Consider the following 26,382-nt stretch of genomic DNA (forward strand, 5'->3'; position numbering starts at 1 on the left):
TGCCTTATTGCCTTATTCTTTGCAGAATAACATGAATAGACTTGGCCTTATGAGGTGTACTAGCTCTCATAGCAGGAATGACATACATAGAACATGAGTTTCTTATAAGGTTGAGATCATTGGAGCTAGGGGTGGCCAAATAGTTTTGACTCATAGGGTCATAAGGTTTATCTATTAGGTTAGACTCTTTAAGGTTATCTTTCACCTTAATTGTATTTACATCATCTTCATCTCTAAGTACACCATACCCTTAAATTAAAGACTGTTGCTTTTTATTTTAAAATTTAAGGGTAAGGCTAGGGTTATAGACATCTATTAGGTCTTCCTAACAATAATAGAGCCTCATCATCCTTTATGTCTAAAACAATAATATCCATAGAGAAAACATAGTTTTTAACTTTTACAAGCACATTTTTCAATTTCTCTTGTGGCAACTTGGTAGACTAGTAAGCAAATTTAAGGTTGTACTTTATAGGCTTTAACTCTCCACATCCTAGCTGCATAAAAATATTCATAGGCATTAGATTTATACAGAACTAAGATCACATAAAGCATAAAAAAATTTTAAATATTCAATTTTGTAAGGAGTAGTAAAACTTCCTAGATCTTTTTACTTTCTAGGTAGGTGTTGTTGAAGTTCAGGGCTGCATTCTTTCAAAAATGTGACTTTCTTATTTGGAATAGGCCTTAGGCAAGTGGTGTTATGTTAATGCATTGCCTATACATTATGGCAGCCATCTTGGCCTTTGTTACACTTTCTTTTGAGCTTCATGTTTTTTTTATTTTTTATGTGGATTATTTTCTTGGATAACCCCTTCTTGAACTGTTTCATTTTGAATTATTTTTTCTTACTCATGTTGAACACTTTCTAATAATACTCTCCTTATTTGTAATAGCATTTATCTTTTTTCAACAAATTCTTTAATGTACTTTTCATGATCTTCTTTATATTTCATTTTAGTAGTTTCTTCCTCAAAAGTCTTCTTCAATATTTTCAGAGGCCTTTAATGCCATGGGGTCAAAACTTTTCAAAATTTTTTTTTCCAAATCTCAAGAGTTCCTCATCTTTTAATTTGTATTCTTTTACCATAAAATCTACTTTAGGTTACTTCATAAAACTAAAGAGATTTACTACTATAAGTTCATCCACGAAATTATCCTTCTCATCAGAATCCTCTATCCCATCATTTACCAAAGAATAGACAGCATTACATCCTTTTTTACCTTATCTTTTAGGATTGGATTCAATGTTGCTAGGTAAGATACCTACAAGACGATTGGCTATGGCTTGGGCTAGTTGACCTATTTGATTTTCTAAGTTCTTGATTGATACAACTTGGCTTTGAATGTTTGTATTGTTAGCTTGCATCAATTGGGTCGACATATCCTTAAAACTAGTTTTCTTTACTTGGGGTAGTTGTAAGTTGGTGGATTGAGGTAATAGCTGTTGTTTTGGTTGTTGGTGTATTGGTGGTTTCATTGGTTCTAAGAAAAATTTAGATGGTTTCTCCATCCACATTTGTAGGTATTACTATAGGGATAGTTGTTTAGCTTAGCATGTTGGATGTATTGGGTTGGTTCTACCTTAAATTGGCATATTTCACTAGAATGTGGTTTTTCACATATATCGGATGATACAAAAAGGGTTTTGGATAACATTCACATGGTTGAATTGTGGTTCGTTTCCTAAGGCTTTAATCTTTTTGGTAAGGGCAGCTAATCAGGAATTGATGGAGGTAATAGTATCAATCTTAAATAAACTAGTAGACTTTTTACATACCTTTTTTTCCATCCCTCATTGGTATTTATTAGCAGCCATCTTTTCAGTAAGCTCATTTACTTTCTCAAGAGTCTTACTTATTATTAGCCCTCCAGTAGTTGAGTCTATGGTGGTTCTTATGAGTGGTGTGAAACCATTATAAAATATTTGAATTTAGAGCCACTGGGATAATCTATGGTGTGGACATTTTTTTAACAGCTCCTTGAATCATTCCCATCCATCATATAGTGTTTCACCATCTACTTTAAAAAATGTGGTGATCTCATTTTTCAACTTTGCTATTTTGCTAATGGGAAAAGCATTACTAGAAACTTTTGAACCAAATCATCCCATATAGTGATTGAACTAGGTGGTAATGATGACAACCAACTTTTCATCTTGTCCCTAAGAGAAAAATGAAACAATGTTAGTCAAATAACTTCATCAGAAACACCATTATAACGAAAAATAGCACATAATTCAAGTAAGTTAGAAAGGTAAAAACTAGGCTCATCGCTTGGTAACCCTCCAAATTACGTAGAAGTTTGGACCATTTGTATAATTGAAAGCTTGATCTCAAAGCTATTGGCTTGAATAGATGGCTTTTTAATGGATGGTTGAAAACCATCTGCATTGGGAACTGTATAGTCCCTTAAGTTTTTTTGCCCCTCATTGTTTGCATTAACCATGAACATTGGTGTAGGTTGTGTTGATTGCTCTTTTCTTCTTTCTGTAAATGTTCTTTTAATTTCTTGACCAATTGGAGCTAAGTCAATGCATTTAGATCTATACATGCAAAGAAAAAAAATCAAAGAAAAGCAAAAGAAAAGTAAATAAATAAAAGAAAAGGGTTTAGATTATAAGAGTTTAAGAAATCTTTATTGATATTAAGAACATCACTATAATCCCTGATAATGGCATCAAAACATTGATTACTACTTTTAGTATAGCTTGCAAATGCACAAATCAAGTAATAATAATGGAAGTATTCCAGTATTGTCTTTTAAGAGATTATAGATTGTAATGTTTAGTTGCTTTTCAATTACCAATGGTGAAAGCCTAAGATCCTATACCTAAATAATTGAAAATTTAAGGTTGGTTGTAGAAAAAAAAAAAGAAAAAGATTAAAAGCAATGTGTAGGCTTAGAGTTCATATAACCAATTGTCATTTGGTAAGTTAGAGATAAGAGCCAAAAAAAAACTTAAAAGAAATAAGAATTGAAGACTTGAAAACAAGAGAAAGTGATTGCCAATTGCTTGTAAATGAAGATTGCATGAAAAAAAATTTGGAGAACATAAAAGAAAGTGAAAGTTGAAACTTGTAAAGAGTAAAAGAGGGCTTGAATCAAACTTGTAAATAAAAATAATGCTTGCCAAAATAAAGAAATGAAAACAAGATTTGATATGCAAAACAAAATCTTGGAAAAAATACTTCTTTGATTGAAAAAGAATTGTAAAGAATAAAAGCTTTGTGATTGGCAAATCTGTCACCTAAGCCAATAACTAAACTAAAGAAATAAAAGAACTAAAACTAAAAACTAAAAAAGGGAAGAGAATGAGGAATAAGATGATGGAACAGGGTGAATGGCCTTCCTATTTATAGTGGAGGGTTTGGCCTAGGGGTAAAGATTACAAGATGTATTTTCAAATTCAAATTATAATGGATGAATGCTTATCCTAATCTTCTTAGAGGTTGGTCGAATGTGGTCATCTTAAGCTTGAGTTGCCTTGGCCAAGTAGGGTCTTAAAGTAATGATCTTGGCCATTCATCATATCTTGATCAAATCCTCTCTTTAGGTCGAATGTATTGTTTTGCTTTTTGTCCACTTTTTGACATTCAAAAGGATAAAATCTTACTTCAAGCAAAAACCTTCAAGGCAAGCAAAAATACTTATGGTGGACTTCAATCTCTTTTTAGACAAATGATGTAGAGTCTCTACAGGCTTGAAAGTCTTCAATTGATGATTATCATTTTCTTGCACTCGAAATGGCCAAATGGATAGAGATAGAAGTGTCCATGTATGCTTGAAATTCTTATTTTAGATTGAGCTAGCCAAATGCAATATAGAATCCTTATTCAAGCATACTTCTTTTATGGATAAGCAAATGAGTCATTCTTAGATCAAAACTTTTTTGGTCGAACATGTTGGAATCCATGTGAGCTTGAATTTGCATGCAATCCTCTTTAAGATATAGGTGACCGAATTTAATGCATCATAAGAGAGTACTTGTGCAAGTGAAACTCTATCATGGCCATATGAATATATGCATGTGGATTAATATGGATCAACTATGAGCTTCCAATATTGGGTAGAAAATACTCTTTACATGGCTTGCATGAAAATGAAGGCCATGAGCTTGAAACTTTAAAATCATGAAAAGAAAAAAGAAAAACACTAAAAATCATCCAAAATTTAAAATTTAGCACCATTTTTTGCATGTAAAAACACTATATAATTAGGTGTTATCACAAGGTACCTTCTCAAAGCCTTTCTTTACAATAAATTTTAATTCATTATTAGATTATAACAAAGAAAATAGTCAAATTTAGCAGGATAGAGATCTTAGATATATAATTTTACTGTGACTTCATTTGTAGTGATATATACTACAAAACAGATTCATATAAAGCCATGAGTAATACAATTGACATAAATATAATGGGTTATTTCAGTTGCAAGAGCCTAGAACAAAAAAGAATAAAAGAAGGCAAAAAAGATAGAATATACAAACTTAGAATTTATATAAAGGAACCAAACTCAAACATAAAACATTGGTCAGTCCAAGGACTCCCTTATCCCTTACATAGCCATAAAAGGTTTTGATTGATAACCTCTCACTGATAAAATAAATATAACAGATAAATCTTTCTACCAATAAGGGGTGGCATCTTGTATGCATAAAGAAATAGATTATATATGAACCTTTTAAATATACTTTTCAAGTCAAACAAAGTAATACAAATTCAAGGAAGTGACTACTATAAACTATTATGAGGGTAACCTATGATAATTAAGGACATTCAAACCACTATCTAATAAGATTACTATAAAACTGTGTAAAACAATAGTCATGGTAGGGAACAACATAAATCTAATGTTAACAACTATGTTTCTAACATAATAAATGAGATGGTAAGTAAAGGATCCATCTACTCATTCTTCGTAACCTATACCACCCCATTTCTTTTAACTGGCCATATATTAAGCCATGGAACTCCTATCTAAGGTATATAAATCCAAATGCATGCAATAAGAACAAAAAAGAAATCAAGAAGAAACTTAAACTTACTCTTAGAAGAGCATTGATACCATTAATATAACCAACATATTGAGAAAACCAAAAAGAAAAAATGATACAAATAAAAAAGGATACTTGGACAGATTATACAACCCGTTATGCCAGAAACTATTTTAAACCATTATTTGATTTTACATTTATGACATTACTTATCATAACTACTACTAAACAAAAAATAAGAGAGTATTTTTGGGTAAATATAAATGCTATGACTAATCCCATAATGCAAATTAAAAAAGTTGAATTCAATTAATGAGCAAACTTGCAACAATATATAAACTTAAAATAGCATATCTCAATTCTTGTTTCCTTTTCAATTATTTGGTTCAGGAGTTGATGTCTCACAATCATTAACATGGCTAAAGATAAATTTCTTAATTGACATCTTGCAATGTAATTCCACCAAATGAGCTATATTTATTGATCAACTCACAATCACTAATGTGGCTAAAGATAAATTTCTTAATTGACATCTTGCAATGTAATTCCACCAAATGAGCTATATTTATCATTTTTTAGTTATCTAATATTGTTTTGCGTACTTCATTTCTAAAGAAACTTTTCCTATCCTACTTTATGATTAAATCTATCAATAGTCCATATGCACCCTTAACGTAGCCATAAAATATAGTAATTAATAAGGATCAAACTTAATACAATCTAGATTTCTCTAAGAAAATCTTAATACATGATGCCCATGCAAAGTTCTACTAAAAAAATGAAAAACTACTTATTTTAGCCCGCCAATAGAAGACACAACATGCTTGTGGGATGATTGACCAACATACAACTATACCAATAAAAAATAACCTTCTTTACCTCTTTTTTTATTTCCTTTTCCTTTTCTTTTTGATTAGGCACTGGTGACAATTTGGCTTTGGTTAAGTCATGGAAACCAATAGAAACACAAAAAGAAAAATAAATTTTAATTAAAAAATTCAAAAGAAAATAAAAAAAAAGCTTCCTAAAAACATACCTTTTTTCTTTTAATTTTTTTGCATTAGGTTTTGTTTTCACCATATCGTTCTTCCTCTAAGCTTTAACAATTCTATGCATAACACAATCATTACCCAAAAATCAACAAATCCTTAAAGTCTCACAACAAAAAATTGACCATAAAAACCATAATTTGAAGCTCTTATTTGAACTAAAAAACATGAACATCGTTGACGACACCTATTCTTCTCTTCCTCCATTCTTTTTTTCTTATTTTCTCTTTCTTTCTCCTCCATCACAAAGTTCTTCTTTATTCTTTTATAAATCACTCTACCTATCTAGGTATTCCCTAGAATGCCCAACTTGATCTAACCCAATAATAAATCATATTGCAAAAAGAAAAAGAGCAACCTATTAGACATCGAAACTTCACCTCAAAATAGATTAAAACAAAATTGACTTGTCAATAAAAGAGTAAAAGCAGGAATGAACATAAGATAATTAACTTCTCACATATAATCAATAATTTTTCCCAAATTACCCTTCCAATCATATTTTATGACATATAAGCTAGACAATAAATAAAAAATCAGAATAGTTTTAATTGTATTTATAGATTCTTTTAACATTTTCACTTATTTGATTCATTTAATTTATTCTTAATACTCTTAATCATAATTATTTTATTGTTCATAATTTGTTCCAAAAATAACATATATTCATTAATTAGACTATTTAATCTATTTAATAATAATTTATTATGTATTTTTCAATATTTAATATTTATTTCATTTATTTGATGTTTGAAAATTTTGAATATTAAGTATTTATAATTTTTAAAATTTATATTTGCATATAAACATATAAATGTACATAACATAAAGAGAAATTATTTAATACACTTATTGTGGAGTTTTTTAACTCTACAAGTTGGTTAAAATAGTGATACATGTCCCACTTCCTTTTTAATTTTTTTTAAACGTACACTAATCGATATGTGTTACCATCTTAACTCTACTTGTGAAGTTAAAAAACTATACTATTATTGTATTTGATAATTTTTCTAACATAAATGTGTTTATATGTACATATATATTTTTTCTACACAAAATATTAAATAATGCTGGTAAATCAAAAATAGTATATTAAAACATACTAGTACTATTTCAGATAAAAATTGAATAGCTTACATAACCTTCGATTAAACTTCTTAGAATATTTCCAATTTTATATTCACTTAGTTTTGCATTATAGAAGAGTTCTTTTTATAGTTTCATGATTTAGTTGTAGTATTTAAATAAAGGAAAGAAAAATTTCTCTTATATCCTCCAAATTCCTCCTAATAAAAAAAAAACCTACAAATTAGGTCAAATTATGCCAAAGGTTCCTATACTTTGTGAAAATTTAGAAGTCAGTCCTTACACTGTAACCGATATAAATTTAGTATTCATACTATTTTGATTTGATAATTTTAGTCAAATTACTAACTTTGTTAATTTTTGTCATTAAAAATGTTGATGTGATTGTTGATTTAATTACATGAGCGTTGACTTGTTGACATGGAATTGACTTACTAATGCATCAACTTGGATGGATGAAATAAGTTAAATTATTGAAATGGTTTTTGTGTTTGAACGAAATTTGAAAATTAATCCTTGTACTTGTAGGCACCAAATTTTTCAAGCAAATTCTAGTTAGTTATAAGGCCTTTTAAAGTCATGCCAGTTCATGACCAACATTTCCTTAACATTTATGAATTTTTAAAACTGAATTTTAGATCAAATTGACTGGAATGTCTTATTGTCAAATTTGGCAAAAAACGATCAAGCAAAGTCAAAACTAGTCAAAATCAATCAAATTTGGTTGAATTCGGGTCAACCCTTAAAACTCACAAGTGATTAGGATTATAAAGGCTTAAGATTTATAAAAGTGTAATTTTGGTACACTAAAATGCCCTTTAAAGGTATTTTCGTAATTTGACCTTCTTGAGGTCAATTTTTTATGAAAAAACTCCATATCGTGTTTTAATATTATTTAATGAATTTAGTGTATTAAAAACCTTGATCGCACCTGCAAACACCTAATTTTGTTTAGGCATATTTTGGCCAACTATGAAGTTATTAAAATCCAACCCAATTCAAATCCATTTTTTTTTTATTTTGGTAAATTTTTAAAATCAAATTTGGGACCAATTCGACTCAATATTCCAAAGTCAAATGTGATCAAATCTAGTCAAATAAAATCAAACTTTACCAAAATTGGTCAAAAATAGTCAAACTGAATTGAACTTAGGTCAATTTTTCAAAATTCACAATCCAATAGGGTTAATAAGCCTTAAGATTAATATTTTGATGTTAATGCACTAAAAATCTTGATTGCACTTTAGGAAGGGTAAAATTATTGAAATGCCCTTTAGAGGTATTATTGTAATTTGACCTTCTTAAAGTTGAATTTTCATGAAAACTTTTATATCACATTAAAATATTATTTTGTAAATTTTGATGTATCAGAAATCCTGATTGCACCTCAACATGTGTGAAATTATTAAAATACCCTTATGAGTACTTTTGTAATTTGACTTTCTTAATGTATGTTTTTCATAAAACATTACAAATCATACTTTTATATTATTTTATGATTTTTAGTGCATTAAAAACCTTGATTGCACCTTAGAACATATGAAATTACTAAAATGATTTTAAGGGGTATTTTTGTAATTTGATATTCTCAAGATCAATTTTTTGCAAAATGCTTCAAATCATGGTTTTATATTATTTTATGATTTTTAGTGATTAAAAATCTTGATTGCACCTTGAAAAAATGTAAAATTACAAAAATATCCTTAAAAGGTATTTTTGTAATTTGACCTTCCTAAGATCGATTTTTCACGAAACTTTCAAATCCTAATTTTATATTATTTTAAGATTTTTGGTGTTTGGAATCATAAAAATGAAGAAACGATCATGGTTTTCTAAGAAAATTGCATAAAAAGTGAACTTTCTAACAGGGATAAAATAGTTTTTTCACATGGTTCCCGCAGCACTAAAAATACAAAATTTAGCCATGAACATTTTAAGTCGTGGGATGATTTTAAAAGGCTAAATCCAAGGGTGAAAGATGGTTCCTTGCAAAACAAACAAGGGAGAAAAGATGGCCATTAAATGAAAAATACATCTAAAGGCTTGCATGTATTTTTCATGGGATATTTATTCATCTTCTAGGATTGAAAAAAAAAAAAATAGGGAAAGGGGAGGTAGTTGGGAAAGGTGGTGTGAGAAAGGAAAAAAAATAGAAAAAATTTGAAAGCTTTTTTTGAGGTATAATCTTTACTATTTTTCCCATTGCATTTCATATCATTCCATATCATTTTCCATAGTTTTCATGTTGTTCATACATTAATTTTTCTATTTTTATGAAAAAATCCATAGTTGTTTGCCTCTCTAACTCCAAGCTTGATCCAAGTTTTCAACCAACTAATTAATAGTTATGTTTTGAACTAAGAAAGAATCAAGCAAACATAAAAAAGATCCACTATTAACAACTTGAGATGTTTGGCCAAGCTCTCATTCCCTCTGGCTGAACCTTCTCTTGGTCTTTTTTATATGTTTTTCCTCCTTTAAATAATGTGTTTAGATGTTTTAAATGTTATATTATAAGTAATTTTCATGTTTGTTGATTGATTTAAAAGTTTGCATTATGTGTTTGGCTAATATGCATGTTTTTATGGTTTTCATTTTAGGTAGTTTACTACATGTTTGACGAGATTTCTTTTATAATATAAATGCCTTCAAATGATAGTTTTATAAGTGATTGATGCATGTTCTAGCTAAATAAAGATTGTATGCTTGTGGAATTGCCATGGGGAATATTCGACCAAGCCATTCCCATGCTTGGCCGAAACTTCCTAACTTGTTTCATGGCCAAATGTTGGTTTGTTTCATCTTTGAATGCTTGTGTTCTTGCTTTGTTCTTCATGTTTTGTATGTGTTTGATGAAATTACCAATGAGTAAAAATGTTAGATTAGCAAACTTTTTGATGGAATTTATGTTGTTTGCATATGTTTTAATTCAAAACAAAAATGGTGGAACATGTCCTTAAATTTTTAAAAACCCTTGATGTTTGACCCATTTTGACCATATTGTTGCATGCATGTTTAGTTTGTAATATGTTTATAAATATACATAAGTTTGTAATATGTTTGTTTTCATACATGTTTCATGCATTAAAGTTTGCATTTTTTATTAATGGCATTTTTATTACTTTGTCACATGTATTCTTCATGAAACCTTAAACCCCAAACACCAACCTTAAACCTTAAACTCTAAACTCTAAACTTTAAACCTAAACCTTACACCTAAACCTAAACCCCAAATTTAAACCCTAAACCCTAAACTTTAAACATTAAATCCTAAACTCAAATCCTTGACCTAAACTCAAATCCTTGACCTAAACCCTAAACCCCAAACCTAAACCTTAAACCCAAATCCTAAACCCTAAACCCTAAACCCAAATCCTAAATCTTAAACCAAAACCCTAACCTAGACCTTAAACTAACCCCAAACCCTAAACCAACCTCTAAACCCTAAAACCACTTAATCTCATTCATGCATTTGCATTTTATATTATTTTATTCACACATGCATTCTTTAGTTGTCATGCATTCATACTTTATCATTCATGTTTAATTATCATGCATTCATCTTACATTATTATTATATTCAATCATACCATGCATATGTTTTGTGCAGGAATTTGTTTTTTAAGAAAAAATGTTTTTGAGTAGATGACATTTCAAATAAATATAGCATTTGAAATTTGGCCTAAATATAAGGGAACTCTCGTGGCTATTATTTATGTGAGGTGTCATCTTTGTTTTTATGGGACAATTTGAAGACTCATAACTTAAAGATATTTTTTAAGCTTTATCTAAATATAGGATAGTGGAAAAAGCATCTTGATACTTACAATTTTTTAATCTTGATCCAAAAATAAATTGTTTTGCTTTCTAAAAAAAATTTAAAATGATTTGCATTCAAAAGGAAATAAAAAAGAAAAAAGAGATTCATTTTTTTTTTGAAATGAAAGAAAGGAATTAGCTTATAAACACTAAAGTGGAACCATTTTTACCAAAAATTTAAGGATAATATCCCCACACGTAATTGACTCTCAACTTAACTTTGATTTTCGCAAACAATAAAATGTTCTTTTGATAAACTTTAAAATTTTTTAAATGTTTTATTAAAATGATAAAAATTTTTGGATGGTTAATCACACGTTAAAAAAATTGGTGACGACTCATTATTTTGGATTTTATTGAAAATGTTTTTTAGCCTTTTTTTTTTTTTTTTTTGCATTCCTCAAGTCTGGCAATTGGGTTTAAAGCTCCTTAAAGGTTAAAATTATCAAAATGTCCTTTAAGAGTATTTTTGTAATTTGACCTTCCTGAGGTTTATTTTTCACAAAAGCTCCAGATCATGTTTTAATATTATTTTATAATTTTTAGTGCATTAAAAACTCTGATCGTACCTTGAAATGGTTGAAATTACAAAAATTCCCCTTAAGGGTATTTTGATAATTTGACCTTCTCAAGGTCAATTTTTCATGAAATGTTTTGATATTATTTCATGAATTTTAGTACATTAAAAACCCTATTTGCACCTTAAAAAAGTCAAAATTAGCAAAATACCTTTTAGGGGTATTTTTATAATGTAGCCTTCCCGATGTCAGTTTTTCACAAAAAGTTTTAGATCATGATTAAATATTATTTTATGATTTTTTGTACATTGAAATCATAAGAATAAAGATTGGATCATAAGTTTCTAAAAAAATCATGCAAAAGGGTTAAAAATACTAATAGGGACAAAATAGTTTTTTTTAATTAAGACAATTGCACTAAAGGTTTAATTTTGTTCTGTGTTCATTATGAGCCATTGATCTTTCAAGGGCTTAAATCTTAAGGTCAAAGGTAATTGCTTGATCATTAGCCTTGAAGAAAAAAGGAAAGAATATGTTAGCCATTAGATGAAGAATTGATCAAAGGGTTGAGGGACTTTTGCTTGGCCTTTAAATTCACCATAAAGGGTTGGAAATGGAAGAGGGGGTAGCACGGAGAAAGTGGCATGAAAGGTAGCAGAAAAAGGATGAAGAAGAAAAAATTCAATGGAGTTTAGAAGGTATAACTTTCTCCTTATTTCCATGTATTTTCATGCAAATTACATATTCATCCATATAGTTTCCTTTTAATTTTTGAATTTTTCAATACGAAACAACTTTCCCCGTAGTTGTTTTCTTCCATATTTCCATCTTTGATTCAATAAATTCAACCAACCAAATCAATTGTATGGTTTAAACTAAGGAGAATAAAAAATCAACCATAAATCCACCATGAAGTTTTGGCCTATGCTTTTCCATAGCTTGGCTGAACCTTCCCTTGGTTGTTTCTTGTGTTTTGCTTGCTTAGATTGATGTATTATGTTGTGATTATGGTTGTATTGATGGTTATTTTCATGATAGTCTACTACTTGGATAAGCTATGTTGCTTATTTACCGTATATGAATGTTTCTAGCATTTTTCTTCTTAATAGTTTCTTACATGTTTGATGAAAATCTTTTCATAATAAAAGCCCTTTACAAGGCAGTTTTCTAAGTGTTTGATGCATGTTTTAGCTAAAAGAAATAAGGGAATATTATGGATGAGCCATGAAACTCTCAGCCTAGCATTCCCATTACTTGGCTGAGATTTCCAACTTGTTTTTTGGTTAAAAAGTTGACCTTTCATGCTTGTTTACATTGATTTCTAGTTATATTTTCATATTTACTATGTGTTTAATAAAACTTTCAGAGGTTATAAATGTTGAATAAGTGGATTTTTTTAGTAGGATTTAACATTGTTTTCATATGTTTGTGTTGAATGAACATGATGGATACATAGTCACATGGTTTTACCAACACAAGGAATGTTCAATGGCCAAAAAGGTTTCAGTTTAACGCCATCCATAGCTTGGCCAACCTTGGTTCTTCCTATGTCCCTTAGAGTTTGATTTTCTTCTAGTAATGTTTTTGCATACATGATTAGTTTATGAAATGTTTGTGAATTTACCTCAACTTTTGGTTTTTTCGTGTAGTCCCATTTCATGCATTAAATGTTACATTTTGCATTGAAACCATGTTTATTTATTTTGTCACATTCATTATCCATGCAAAACTCCCCAAACCCCAAACCCTAAACCAAACCCTTAAACCCTAAACTTCAACTTAAACCTAGATCCAAACCCTCAAACCCTAAACTAATCCCTAAACCTTAAACAAACCCTAAATCAAGCCTAAACTCTAAGCAAATCTTAAATTAAGCCTAGACTATAAACCAAAAGTAACCCTAAAATCAAACCTAAACCTATCCTAAACTGAGCTTAATCTTTAAACAAACCTTAAATCGAGCTTAAACCATAAACCCTAAACTAAATCCTTAAATCTTAAACTTAAACCTCAAACCCTAAATCCTAAACCAAATCTTAAACCAACCCCTAAACCCTAAACAAGCTCTAAACCAAGCCTAAACCTTAAGCAAACCTTAAATCAACCCAAAACCTAAACTAACCTTAAACCCTAAACCAAATCCTAAACTAACCCCAAAACCCTAAACCAATCCCAAATCAAACCCAAACCCCAAACCTAACCAAACTTTATATTGAACTTAGACCCAAAACCCAAACCAAACGTAAACCCTAAACCAAATCCTCCAACACAACCCTTAGACCCTAAACCAAACTTAAGCCCCAAATCAAGATTCATATCCCTAAATTGAAACTTTAAACCAATTCCTAAACCAAGCTTAAACCCTAAAAGCCAACCCTAAACCTTTTCATGCATTCGTATTTCATTTCAATAAATTGTCACATGCATTAATATTCTTGAATTGTCATTGGATTCATGCATTTATATTTTTCATTCTCTCTTTGATTGTCATGCATATATATCATGAGATCTAGCCTAAATATAAGGGATTCTTAACGATTATCATTTATGCAAAATATTATATTAGTTTTGTGGGGCATCTTGAAAACTCATAAAGTTAGAGATAGTTTTTAAATTTTACCTAAATATCAGGGAATGAAAGAAGTGTTTCGATAATTACGACTTTTTCATCTTGATCCAAAATAATTGATTTTGTTTTTTCAATATTTAAAAAAATGAAATGATTTGTTTGTAAATCATAAATTTCAAAGTAATTTGTTTTCAAGAAATAATTTTGGATGAAATAAAGAAAATTTAAAGAATTAATTTTTAAACATTAAAGTTCGAACCATTTTTACAAAATCTCAAAGATAATATGCAATCAATTAGTATTGTTTTCAAGAGGTGTTGCAACGGTGCTAATCATTTCCTGTATGAAATCGAACTTCCAAATTCAACTCTATTTTCATAGAACCAAACATCTTTTTTAGAAATTTTAAACTTGTTTTAATGTTTTATCAAAAAGATAATTTTTTTAAGTAACCAATTATACCTTAAAAAAGATTAGTGGTGACTCATCGATTTTGATTTTCTTGAAAGTACCTTTTATTTTTCCATATCCAGTAATCAGGTTTTCGAATCCACACGTTACGACAATATTCGCACGAGATTTGAAATTTAGTTCTTATACTTGCAAGAAATTTAAAATTTTAATCCTTTTAATATAAAAATATTTTAAATTTTTTAGTTTTAAAAAATATTAAATTTATTTTTTTAATATCTTAATTTTACTTTTGAAAGCTTTTGTGTTTCTGATTTTTTTTAATAATTGGCAATTTAGAAATTTTCAATATTTTGATATTTTAAAGAAAATTTTTAGTTTTTTTTAAATATTAAATTTACTTTTTTTCAATATTTCAATTTTTAAATTTTTTATTTTTTCAAAATTTAATATTTTATTTAATCAAAATATTTAATTTTTTGTTTTTAACATTTTAGAATTTTTATAAAATTTTCTATATTTTTAATTCTTTTATTTTTTAAAAACTTTTCTATAGTTTTTAATATTTAAATGAAAATAAATAAATAAATAGTAAAAAAGATAAGGGTCTTTAGAATTTGTTCTGTTTTTGGTATATATGAGATGGAAGAGTATAAAAATTTGGCGTAAAAAAGAGAAATAGCGAAACCACAAGAAATTCTAATTTCGATTTATTTTTCACTTGAATAAAATAAAAAAATGTAATTTTTTAAAATTTATAAACTCTTTTTAAAAACATAAAATATTAAATAAATTTTTTAAAAAAACATAAAAGTTAAAAATATGAAATTTTTTATAAAAATTCAAAAAATTAAAAATAATAAAATTAAATATTTTGTTTAAATAAAAATGTTAAATTTTTAAAAATACAAAAACTTTCAAAAACATGAAATTGGAAAAATTAAAATATCAAAAAAAATAAATTTAATATTTTCAAATAATTTAGAAAATTTACAAAAAAATTGAAATGTTGAATTTTTATATTAAAGAGACTAATTTCTAATTTCATGTTAGTATAGAAATTAAATTTCAAATTTTTTAGGAGTACAATGATCAGTTATATAGTTTAATAATTGATTTTATTCATCTAAATTATCACGTCAACAATATCAATGTCACATTAATAAAATTAATGCTTATACCATCATGTTAACAACCACATCAATATTTTTAATGATAAAAAAGTAACAAAATTAATGATTAGATTAAAATTATCAAATTAAAATAGTATAAAAATTAAATTTATATGAATTATAGGATAAAAACTAAAATTTAAAATTTAATAAAATACATAGATTAATATAATTTGACCTATAAATTGCAATGAGGACAAAAAGAAGAAGGGAAAAATAGTTTAGAAGGAAAATTAATCCCTTAATTATAATTTATTATTAAATTGTGTAGCGATGCAAATTCATTGAACTATTGTGGCAAAATAATTTCTTATCCCACATAGAAAGTTCATCTAATTGACTTGAAAGAGGCAAGCTTTTAATATTTTTTTAATTTATTCTTTTTTAAATTATTTTTTTATTATTTTAAATTCTAAAGAAAGAGTAAAGTTGAAATTCCATTCCAACAATTGACTGATAATACCTCGCAATCCAAGCCCACTAGGCCAAAATATTAAATATTATTGGCCGAATAACATTAAACATATGAATGAATTTGCTCTTTCTAATCTCCTATTAAAAAGGTCACAGTCAAGTTTTCTTTTATTACAATAATAATAATAATCAAATGTACACAACTTACATAGTAACAACTCGAATAAATGGACCCCACTAGATCTTTCCCCATACATTGAACCTGCAAAAAAAAAAAATTTAAATATAAATAAATAAACACAAAACCAAAAACCCTCACATATATAATGTTAAATTTTCCATTCTGGTTTTCATTTTGTCTGCCTGGATGGAACTCAGACTGAGCAGATTATTGGTGATTCCAACTCCTGGATTCTCGCCATAATTTCAGGAAAGTTTGTTTTTTGAATTTCTGGGTGTTGGAGATTTTGTGCAGATAAACAAACCTTTTTTTTTTTTTTGGGTTTATCAGTTAGATTATATTGATGTTAGGTGGCTTTTTCCTTTTTTTTTTTTTTTGCTGATTTTGAAGATGGGTTTTTATTAGATATATCAAAAATTCTTCTTTGTGAGATTTGTGCTTAGGGGTAAAAATCTGTTAGCGGATGCTTGTTTAGTTTGACCAGCTGGGTATTTTGGGATTTTCTGATTGGCTTGTTTGGTAGCTGGACATGTGTTGAAAGGGAAGAACAAGAAACGCTTATGCTTGATTTTGGTTCATTAAGTGCTTGAATCATAGATAGTAGCAAGCAATAATATTTATAGACTAGGGTTTAAGGGGAAATAAGTTGATGTGAATGACATTAATTTGTTTGCTTGAAATAAGTAATGGAAGGCAATTTATCACAAGGAGGAATGATTCCTGGTGGGGGTTCTTATGGAGGTCTTGACTTACAAGGATCAATGAGAGTTCATCATCATGCTCAACACCCACATAATATACATCAACACCAGCACCCTAACCCTCGCCAAAGCACTTCCGTCCATCTTTCTACTCATGAGTGTTTTCCGCTTATGATGGGGACCATGCAAAACTGTGATCAAACGACTTCGATGACAGATTACAAGAAGGGGGACAGAGGGAAAAGTTCAGTAAGTGATGAGGATGAACCAAGTTTTACAGAAGAATGTGTTGATGTTCATAATGATGGAACTAAAGGCAAGAAGGGATCTCCATGGCAGCGTGTGAAGTGGACTGATAAAATGGTGAGGCTTCTAATTACGGCAGTGTCTTATATAGGAGAGGATGCAGCAGGGGACTGTGGTAGTGGGATGAGGAGGAAATTTGCAGTTTTACAGAAGAAGGGTAAGTGGAAATCAGTGTCGAAAGTCATGGCTGAGAGGGGTTATCATGTTTCACCCCAACAGTGTGAGGATAAGTTCAATGACCTGAATAAAAGGTATAAGAAACTAAATGATATGCTTGGTAGGGGAACTTCTTGTCGGGTTGTTGAGAACCCAGCACTTTTGGAAGTTATAGATTACTTAACAGAGAAAGAAAAGGATGATGTTAGGAAAATTTTAAGCTCAAAGCATCTTTTCTATGAGGAGATGTGTTCTTATCATAATGGGAACAGATTGCATCTGCCTCATGATCAACAATTGCAGCATTCCTTGCAATTGGCTCTTAGAAGTAGAGATGATCATGAGAATGATGACGCAAGGAGGCATCAACATGAAGATCTGGATGATGATGACCATGACATGGAAACTGATGATCATGATGAATTCGAGGAGAATCATGCTTCACATGGGGATAACAAGGGAATGTATGGGTTATTAGGGGGCTCTGCAAAGAGGTCGAGACAAAGCCAGGTCCACGGAGATGCTTGTTTCCAGAATTCTTTAACCTCTCAGGACAGCAACAAAAATTCTTTTTCTTATCCACCAATTATCCAAGCTGATATGAATCAAGTCCTACCTGACAATTCAAGAGCTGCTTGGTTACAGAAGCAGTGGATCGAGTCTCGCTCACTTCAGCTAGAAGAACAGAAACTACAAATTCAGGTGGAGATGCTAGAATTGGAAAAACAGCGTTTCAAGTGGCAGAGATTTAGTAAGAAAAGGGATCGTGAACTGGAAAAGATGAGATTGGAAAATGAGAGGATGAAGCTTGAGAATGAACGAATGGCATTAGAGTTGAAGCAAAAAGAATTGGCTACTGATTAAAGCCAATTGACTTGTATTTCAAACTTCTTTTTTTTAAATTGGCAGGCATTGATGCAAAATTATTTTGTTGTCCGTAAGCTGCTTTTGGTTTTATCCCGGAGTATTACATAGAGAATGGGCAAACTAAGTTGGAAACTATGGTACTGCCTGTTTTTGTTGTGTAAACACAGGTAGTGACAATTACAATTTCTACTTTTTGTTGCTTTGCCTTTCGTGAAATGGTATTGTTTACGCTAGAAGAGTTTTGTGCCAATTATCTATTTTGTTATTATTATGTATCATTGCATAAAACCGTTAGTTTGGGACTTTGGGTATGTAATATAATGCTTTCTTTTGTGTCATGATAATGCTGCCTTTGTTCAATTTGTTGTTCCAACTCTCTGTCTAAAACTCATAAGGCTGTATGTTTGTTGATATTGATTAATTTTATTGTGATTGCCATTTCTTATGTTATCTTCATCCTACTTCTATCTTTGGCTGTAAGTGTGTTAGGACTTTGGTTCTCTTAGAGGTTCCTCCATTGCGTAAGATTGATTTGCTGTTTGGTATTTTTGGGAGTTATGGCTCTGACAGTCCCCCCTCTTCAGTCTTTTGTCAGCTTGCCGGTGCTGATTAAAGTTTAGAGCTGTTCTAGTTTAAATCTTATACTTTCAAAAGATTGTAGTAGAGTTTACAACTTCCGGTTCTGTTAAGTATGTTTTTTATTGACTGGTTTTCTGGCTGGATCAACTCCTTGGGACTTGCACTAAATGATGGAAGGATGTTGCTTCTGCAGTTATGCATCTTTTTTCCAAAATAGCTAGTTGTCTTAATTGCTCACAAAAAGAAACTTCCATCCATCCCAAATATTCAAGTAATAGAAGCTCTCCTTTGGAGGCCAATACATAAATGCTTACTTGTGATACAAGCATATCAAAGTCAACTATAAAGAGTCAACCCACCATTTAGACGTTGGAAGCCAGACCCATTGCTAAGATTCCAACTTGAATACTTCATTAACTTGATTCATCTTATTTGAGAAATGCACATGCACGTAAATCAATTGTTTCCTTCCTTCCATGTGAATTAAAAAAATACTGAGTAGGTAGCCCTTTGAATAAAAGCTTAGTGCCTTTATTTCTTTACTTCAGTCTAACTTTTTGGAACTTGTTATTGGTGAAGCTGGTAATGCATAAAACAGTTCTCACATGTTCAATTTTTTCTATGCATAAAACATCCTTCCATCATTTAGTGCAAGTCCCAAGGAGTTGTTGTATGCTTCACCAATAATCCTAAATAATCCTTTCTATGCTTGTTGATCATAGTTCAATTTTTTCCTCCCTAAATAATCCTTCTGTTATAGTGTTAGTCTAAGGTTATTCTTTTAAGGAACTATCTCTCTCATATGCATATTCATGCATGCACACTGATTTTGAACACTTATTTGGCTTGCATAAAATTTACAAGAACTACTAGTGATCTATTTTGTTAAGTTACCATGGATTTTTGGATTGGTTCATAGCATTGATTGAGGCCAAATAGATGAGATGAGAAGAATTGAGACCTTTGAGCAGTTTAACCCAATGTTAAAATTGGGTGGAAAAATTAATGGTTTGTAAAAGTTATTTGGTTGTCTTAGGATTCTAAACAGTACATTTGAATAATACATAAGGGTTAGGATTGAAATTTGGTAGTTTCTTAATGTTAATTAGTGTTTGGCATATAATGAGTTTAGGGCTTAAAGGTGATGGTTTAGGGTTGATTTCTAATCTGAAACTAAATTGGAATAAAAAGAAAGTGAATAAGAGATCTGTGTTTAATAGTTAATACCCAGGATTAGGGGTTAGTGTTGCTCCATATAATCCCTAAGAGAGCATTGTAGTTGATGAAATTTTTTTAAACTTGTGTTGTCTATTAATTTAAAGAAGTTAGATAATTTTTCATAGAGTTCTCTCAATCCTATTTGCACACGAACTGAAGATTGAACAAAGTAACTATGGGAATCAGCTTAACAACTATTTAATTATAAATAAAAACCTTATTACATGAGAAATACCTAAATTATGGTCCTTAGAGGCTTAGAATTTCCTGCAAATCTGGAAAATGCATGAATACCTGACATTTAAAACTGAAGAAAGCATGGGAAAAAGAACTTGTAGCTTTCAAATTGAAGAAACATTTAATTAGGACCTAATAATGTCTCTTGTAACCTTCATAAGGTCCTACATTAGTCATACCTACATGAGAAAGACCATAAGTCAAAGAATTTAATCTTACCCTTCTTGACTTCTTTGTTGAGTGCATTATTGTCCCTTGGTTAGGGAAAAAAGGGCATTAAGTTTGAAGTGCAGAAATAGTATATTTCCTGAGCTAATTTTTTTGTCCTCTGCTTTAGAATAAATGCTTTGGCCCTTCTTTGTAGATGGCAGTTATGATGACATTATAGTGGCTGTGCTTTAAATCTGATTATGTAATTTGCCTAGAATCATAGTCAATTATGTGAACTAATGAGAATGCTAGTGGCAATGGCTTTTTACTTCTATCTTTATATTGGTTTCCAACGTGCCCCACATGATCAATAACTCTTCCAACTTCTTTTGCAATAACTTTGGCAAATTTCCATTCAGATTCTGGAACCTACCCGTAGTGTCCCATTAGGTGCTTCCTAGGATTTGCTATAAGGCGAAAATATCATATTTAAACCTGATGCCATATTATGGGTTTGGTTATGGTGGCATTGGTGTTTCATCAAATTGATGAGAAATTTGCCAGATGTTAGGTTGATTAGGATTTTGAGGGTGATTTCTTAGTTTAATTGAAGATCAGAAGATGGGAAATTATGAGAACTAGGACTAGTAAAGGGTTAAGCATGAGGATCAGTGCTTTCCCTGTGGCCGGAAGTGTGAAAAATACCTGTGGAAAACAAGTTAATGTTAGAGATTAAATTTAATTGGTTTAGTAGATGATGTGTTTGTATTGGACAGTGTGATTTGTGAATGATGTGTTAAATCCTGATCTTGTGTCTGTAGTTGGTGGCTTTTAGCTTTTAAGGATTATTAATCCCTTAATTTGTTTGCTCATCATATTTCATGGTTGTTTATGTCAAAATCGACATATGTGCTTGTTGTACAGATTGTGGTTTTTGAATAATAGTTTGTGTGAAATTTGTATGTTGGCTCTCTTAGCTACATCTTGTGATGCTCCTTTATTATCTGAGCTTCATTATCACTTTTGATTGAGGTGTAATTACTTTGAACTATGTACTTCGGTCCACAGTTTATAATTTCAGGCCTTCTTAATCGATTTTGCTTGTTTTTTCATGGTTAGGCACAAATCTGTGAGCATTTTGTTGTCAACATGTCGGTAAGGGGGCATGCTAAAAGTTTATGATATATATTTGCTGTTACATTGCCTTCAATACTTGGATACTAAAATGAAGAAAAAAGTGAATCTGGAAAAAAATTTCAATACATGTTAATCCTGTTTGATTTTAGGGTACATGAGATTGCTACTTATGTGTAGTTTTGTTATATGAGAATTTTGAATGGAGAAGATATACATATATGGGAGGAGGGTAACATTTGAGGGTTCTTTAGTCCCTGCACTGGACTCTCTCTTACTCTTTCTCTCTGTCTTAAATGTTGTTGTTTGGTGTGTAGCTTCTGCATGCTCTAAATGACCTTCCTAATCAAAATTATTTGCATGAGGATTGTAAAAGAGCTCAATGACAATCCTCCCTTTGTGGTTGTCTTTTGGTTTATTTGAGTTCTTAAATTGTGCTGTATCTGATACCCAGGTCTCGAGACTCTTGACAGTTATTGTGCACGGAATGGATTTCTTGATACTGTGATGGCAGACATCGCTGATGATTGTGATGTACTGTTCTTTCAAATATATATACATATATATATGTGTGTGTGTGTACTGTTCTGTCTAGATTCAGAAGGAAGATCTGCATTCAGTAGCCTTCAAACCCTTGTCTTAAAGTGTCTCTAATTGCTATCTTATGTAGAGGTCATAAATAATAGCTGCTTTTTGTAGTAGGATTAGAGGTAAGAAGAGTTTGATGGATTATGGCCTGGAGTACCCTCCTATTATTTGCATGCATGAGCAATGGAAAGAAGCCATCTAATCTTATGGATCAACATCCTATTTCTATACAGGTTTTGGAGCTTAAAAGCTTCACAAGCAGGTTCATATACTTGTTATATGGTCATTTAACTATGTTAACTTAATAATCTTGTATTGACTTCCTTATATAGATAAATGGATACATCATAAGCATATAGAACTTATTGTTCCCCATAAGCACATAGAACTTGTTGTTCCCTTTTCCTCTTTCATCCTTTGACAATCTCCTTGGAAACTATTTGCATTTCAGGATAAACCTACCAAAGGAGGATATATTTATATTTATTATTATTTTATTATTATTATGTGTATGTGCTCTGTATTCTTGATGGAAGATAATCTATATCTAAGAGGTGCTGATATAACAATTTAATGCGCAATCTCTTGGATAAGAGAAACACGATAAAATTTAGCACTTGTAGCTGTTTTTTTTTTTCCCCTCATTCTGGAAATTGAATGTTTAATGTCTGGAAAAATGGTTTATTAGCTACAAAAAGTTTGAATCCACCATCCATGGGGTTCCATGATCCAATTAAAAGATCATTTTTAACGGTTGAAAAATGTTTTCCATATGCTGTTACAGTCTTGAAACAAAGTTGGAAACTTCGAAGGAGGTGCTACAGCTACCCTGGGTGAATTTGTTCTCTCGAGTGATCTTGACAGAAGACCAATGTACTCTAAAGTAGTATATGTGCTAGCTTGATCTCACTTGGGTTTAGAAAGGGAACACGAGTTTTGATGGAATGTGCAGGTGCATGGCTATCCCGGTCGATGATTTGGTTGGTGAAAATGTGCAGCTGAAAAGATTGCCAATTTACTTTAACTGTGTATTATGCATGGCTAATTTACTTTACTATTCTTTGTGATTTGGTTGGTGATAATGATTGTGTGCTGATACTCTGCCTCATTTGACCAATTGTTGCCAAGAAATATATATGATCATTTAAAAAGATTAGCTGCAGGTAATATTCTGTTCTTTTAGCTTTTATTACATATTAATGAGTGGCCTGCAATACCTTACTCTTAAAATCAGAAAATTTCTCTCTACATCTCACTTTCTTTAATCGTTGCATAACCTCATTTGTGATTAACTTCTATTATTACTCAAATATGGGGCTTCTATCTTGTGTTGAATCGGATCAGTAACCTCCGTTATTCCATTGGTACAGAATTAACCTTTGGAGTTGAGGACTTCAGTTTGAATTCATATATGCATCGAACATGATCGATGTCAGAAACAACTGATTCTAAGCAAAAGCGTATGACGTAGAATCCTACAGACAGTCTGATTAATGGTTCGATGCAGCTGCACTTTTATTTTCTTATATATTTTTATATTTATTCTCCTCTCCCTACAAGAAATTTATCAAAATGGGGTCCTATCTGAGGAAGCGACATTACTGCTTTATGACGAACTACTCAATTCTATTTGATGATGCATGCAGTCTTTTCTTTTGGGATCTGGAGTGTTGCTCTTCTAGAGGAATTACCGGTAAAAAGTGATACATTTAGACCACCAGATATTTGCTTCCTATTTCTTGCTTTACTACAAGAATTCTGTGACAGTGGTGTAAATAAATCGAATATAAATAAATTTTATTATATTTATAATTTATTTATTTAATTAATAAATATTAAAATATTATTTATGATTGTTTGTTAAGTTTAATAAATGAACATAAATTAAATCAATTATCAAACTGTTAGTCGAATACTTTATTGATTTATACTTTCGAACGTAAACAAATCGAATATAAATAAATTTTATTATATTTGTAATTTATTTGTTTAACTAACAAATGTTAAAATATTTTTCTGATTATTTATTAAGTTTAATAAACTAATATAAATGAGCAAAAACCAAGCCCATTCATAAACAATTTGTCTAATGTTTTGTTTGTTTGGACCCTATTCATAAAATAAACTCCTTGAACTCGAGAAAACATTAAGTTAATAAAATTGTTATTTATAAGTCTAGAACTGTGTGGACATGTGGAAGTTTATAACCGTGGTCGTGGTCGTGGCCAGTAGATGTGAATGGAGAAGGTTGTTCGATATCTGTTGTTTTCTTCTACTTGTTTTGAATTGTCATCCCAGGCATATAAAGGCTCTGGCCCACTTTGTTTTGCTATAAACAACAACCAGTAGTTATATGGTCTTTTCAAGCATAAACATTGACAGTGGCTTAGATTTTCCATGTGTAATGTGATATAGGTTGATGCAGACCTTTATTTGCTTTAAGCAGCTAGAAAAAGAGAAGCATTACTTCATGAATTTCCCCCTCTAACTTCAATTGGTGCTTTTATTTGCTATAAATATGATTTGCGTATTTACGGACTCTTGTGCATTAACAGGGTGATATGATAATTCCATGATTTACCCTGTTCCCCCTAATCTGTCTCAACCAGCTGTCAGAAGTTTGGACTTCTTGAGGAAAGTAGGGTTGAACATGAGTAAGTTTGAACCTTCAAACTTTTAGAGTTGCACCTTCAAACAGAGCTAGTGTTTTGTTGAATACGTGATAGTGCTTAATGCATACAATTTTTCATTTTTCTTGGTTGGTGGACTTTCAGGTGATCTGCGTACAATTGGTTATTGAAATTTAAGAGTTGGATGGAAAATTAGAGGCCTCATTGGCATACATGAACTTGGTTTTCTGCATTAGTAATAAATTCTTGAGGGTTCAACGCAGCGATGGATCCATGTATATTAACTCTTTCCAAAGATTGAAAAATAAAAAATAAAATTAAAGTAAAAATTTTTTGATTACATTTTTTATTGATAAAATTGATAAATTTATTCAGAATTTTTAATGGATAAATCCTGAACATCCCTAAAAATCTTAAAACTGCCACTCTAATTCGATGATTGTAAATTTCCCACGTAGTTGGAAATTAATGGCTTCTTTTGTTAGTTTGTTGTTACATTATGACTGTTTATAAATTGATTAAGGATCTAGTCAATAGGTGTGCTAAGAGGATACCGCTGTGTAATGTTAACCGGTGTCTATTTGTACTGGTGAAGGTGATATTTTAGAACGATTGCAGAGCAAATAACCAAAGAGAAAGAGGGGAAAAACGGACTAAAGGGGATGACAGCCCCACTACGACACTAATCTTTACAGCTGATTGTAATTTCAACAATAAAGGTTAACCAATCCAAGATATCTATTTTGGTATGCGTCTCCCTATCTGCTCACAAAAGAGTTGATCATTAGCTAATTATGACTGCTATCCTAATATTCGTTTTAAGCTAGAAATATCATGGTTGCTTGATACTTCGAGTTGTTGTCCTGAATAATACTTCAAAGGAGTCGAAGGGTAAATATGTTATTGAAATTTGGGGGTTAAATCTGCATTTCCCTCTATTATGGCAGGAGGTGGCAAATGAATAGTTTCGGATTATTTAAATTTATATTTTTTTTGAGCGGATTTTTTTATTTGGTTTTATTTTGCCACCTCTGTTTATGGTCATCCACAATGTAATGGTTAAATTGAAATGAACTAAATTCTTTTGGTTCTTGGTTTCAATGAACATTATTTTCCTTAATGTGTTGAAAGAGTTGATTAAAGACGCATTTTCATTTCTATACATTTAGGTTAAGCATTACTTTATGGAGTCTCTTTGATTTGGTCTTTGTTGCTTTACCTCAAAAAATGGAAATTAATAAAAGAGTGACCTGATCCACTAAATGGCACTGCAACAGTAGGATTCATGCTGCTGATGGCAGATGCAAACTCCTTCGGATTGTCACATTGAGCTAACAGAGTCATTAGATGAAAACCCCCCAAACAATTAAAGAGAGCAGAGACATTGAAGATCCCATTAAAAATCAACATCTAGCGAGGCAAGGGAGATTTAATGCAATGCTTCACCCCTTGTTTTAAGTAGCATATGTTGATACTTCAAAATATGGTGTATCCTATATTAGATAGAAAGATTTAATTATTGATGAGTGAAGTTAATTTTTTGTATTAATTTTATTCAAATTTTTAAATAATTATATTTGAACAGAATAATTATCATA

The 26,382-nt window shown here is 30.4% G+C and overlaps 1 protein-coding gene and 1 non-coding gene across 2 annotated transcripts; both read left to right on the forward strand.

The window, feature by feature from the left end:
• The first annotated feature begins 1,949 nt into the window (after window positions 1–1,949).
• LOC149520355 (small nucleolar RNA R71) lies at window positions 1,950–2,056 on the forward strand. Its single transcript, XR_016326674.1, has one exon. It is a non-coding gene; the product is annotated as a small nucleolar RNA R71 (small nucleolar RNA).
• Window positions 2,057–16,323: 14,267 nt separating this feature from the next.
• Window positions 16,324–18,484, forward strand: LOC111312138 (uncharacterized). Its single transcript, XM_089763394.1, has one exon. The coding sequence runs from the start codon at window positions 16,905–16,907 to the stop codon at window positions 18,243–18,245; it is 1,341 nt and encodes a 446-aa protein (XP_089619520.1). The 5' UTR covers window positions 16,324–16,904; the 3' UTR covers window positions 18,246–18,484.
• The last annotated feature ends 7,898 nt before the right edge of the window (window positions 18,485–26,382 follow it).

The sequence above is a fragment of the Durio zibethinus genome, chromosome 1 (genome assembly GCF_047325235.1).
Source record: "Durio zibethinus cultivar Kanyao isolate XHJ-2024 chromosome 1, ASM4732523v1, whole genome shotgun sequence".
Classification (NCBI taxonomy): Eukaryota; Viridiplantae; Streptophyta; class Magnoliopsida; order Malvales; family Malvaceae; genus Durio; species Durio zibethinus.

Excerpts from the sequence above, each read along its gene's own strand:
- LOC111312138 (XM_089763394.1), top strand. The coding sequence starts at position 16,905 with ATGGAAGGCAATTTATCACAAGGAGGAATGATTCCTGGTGGGGGTTCT.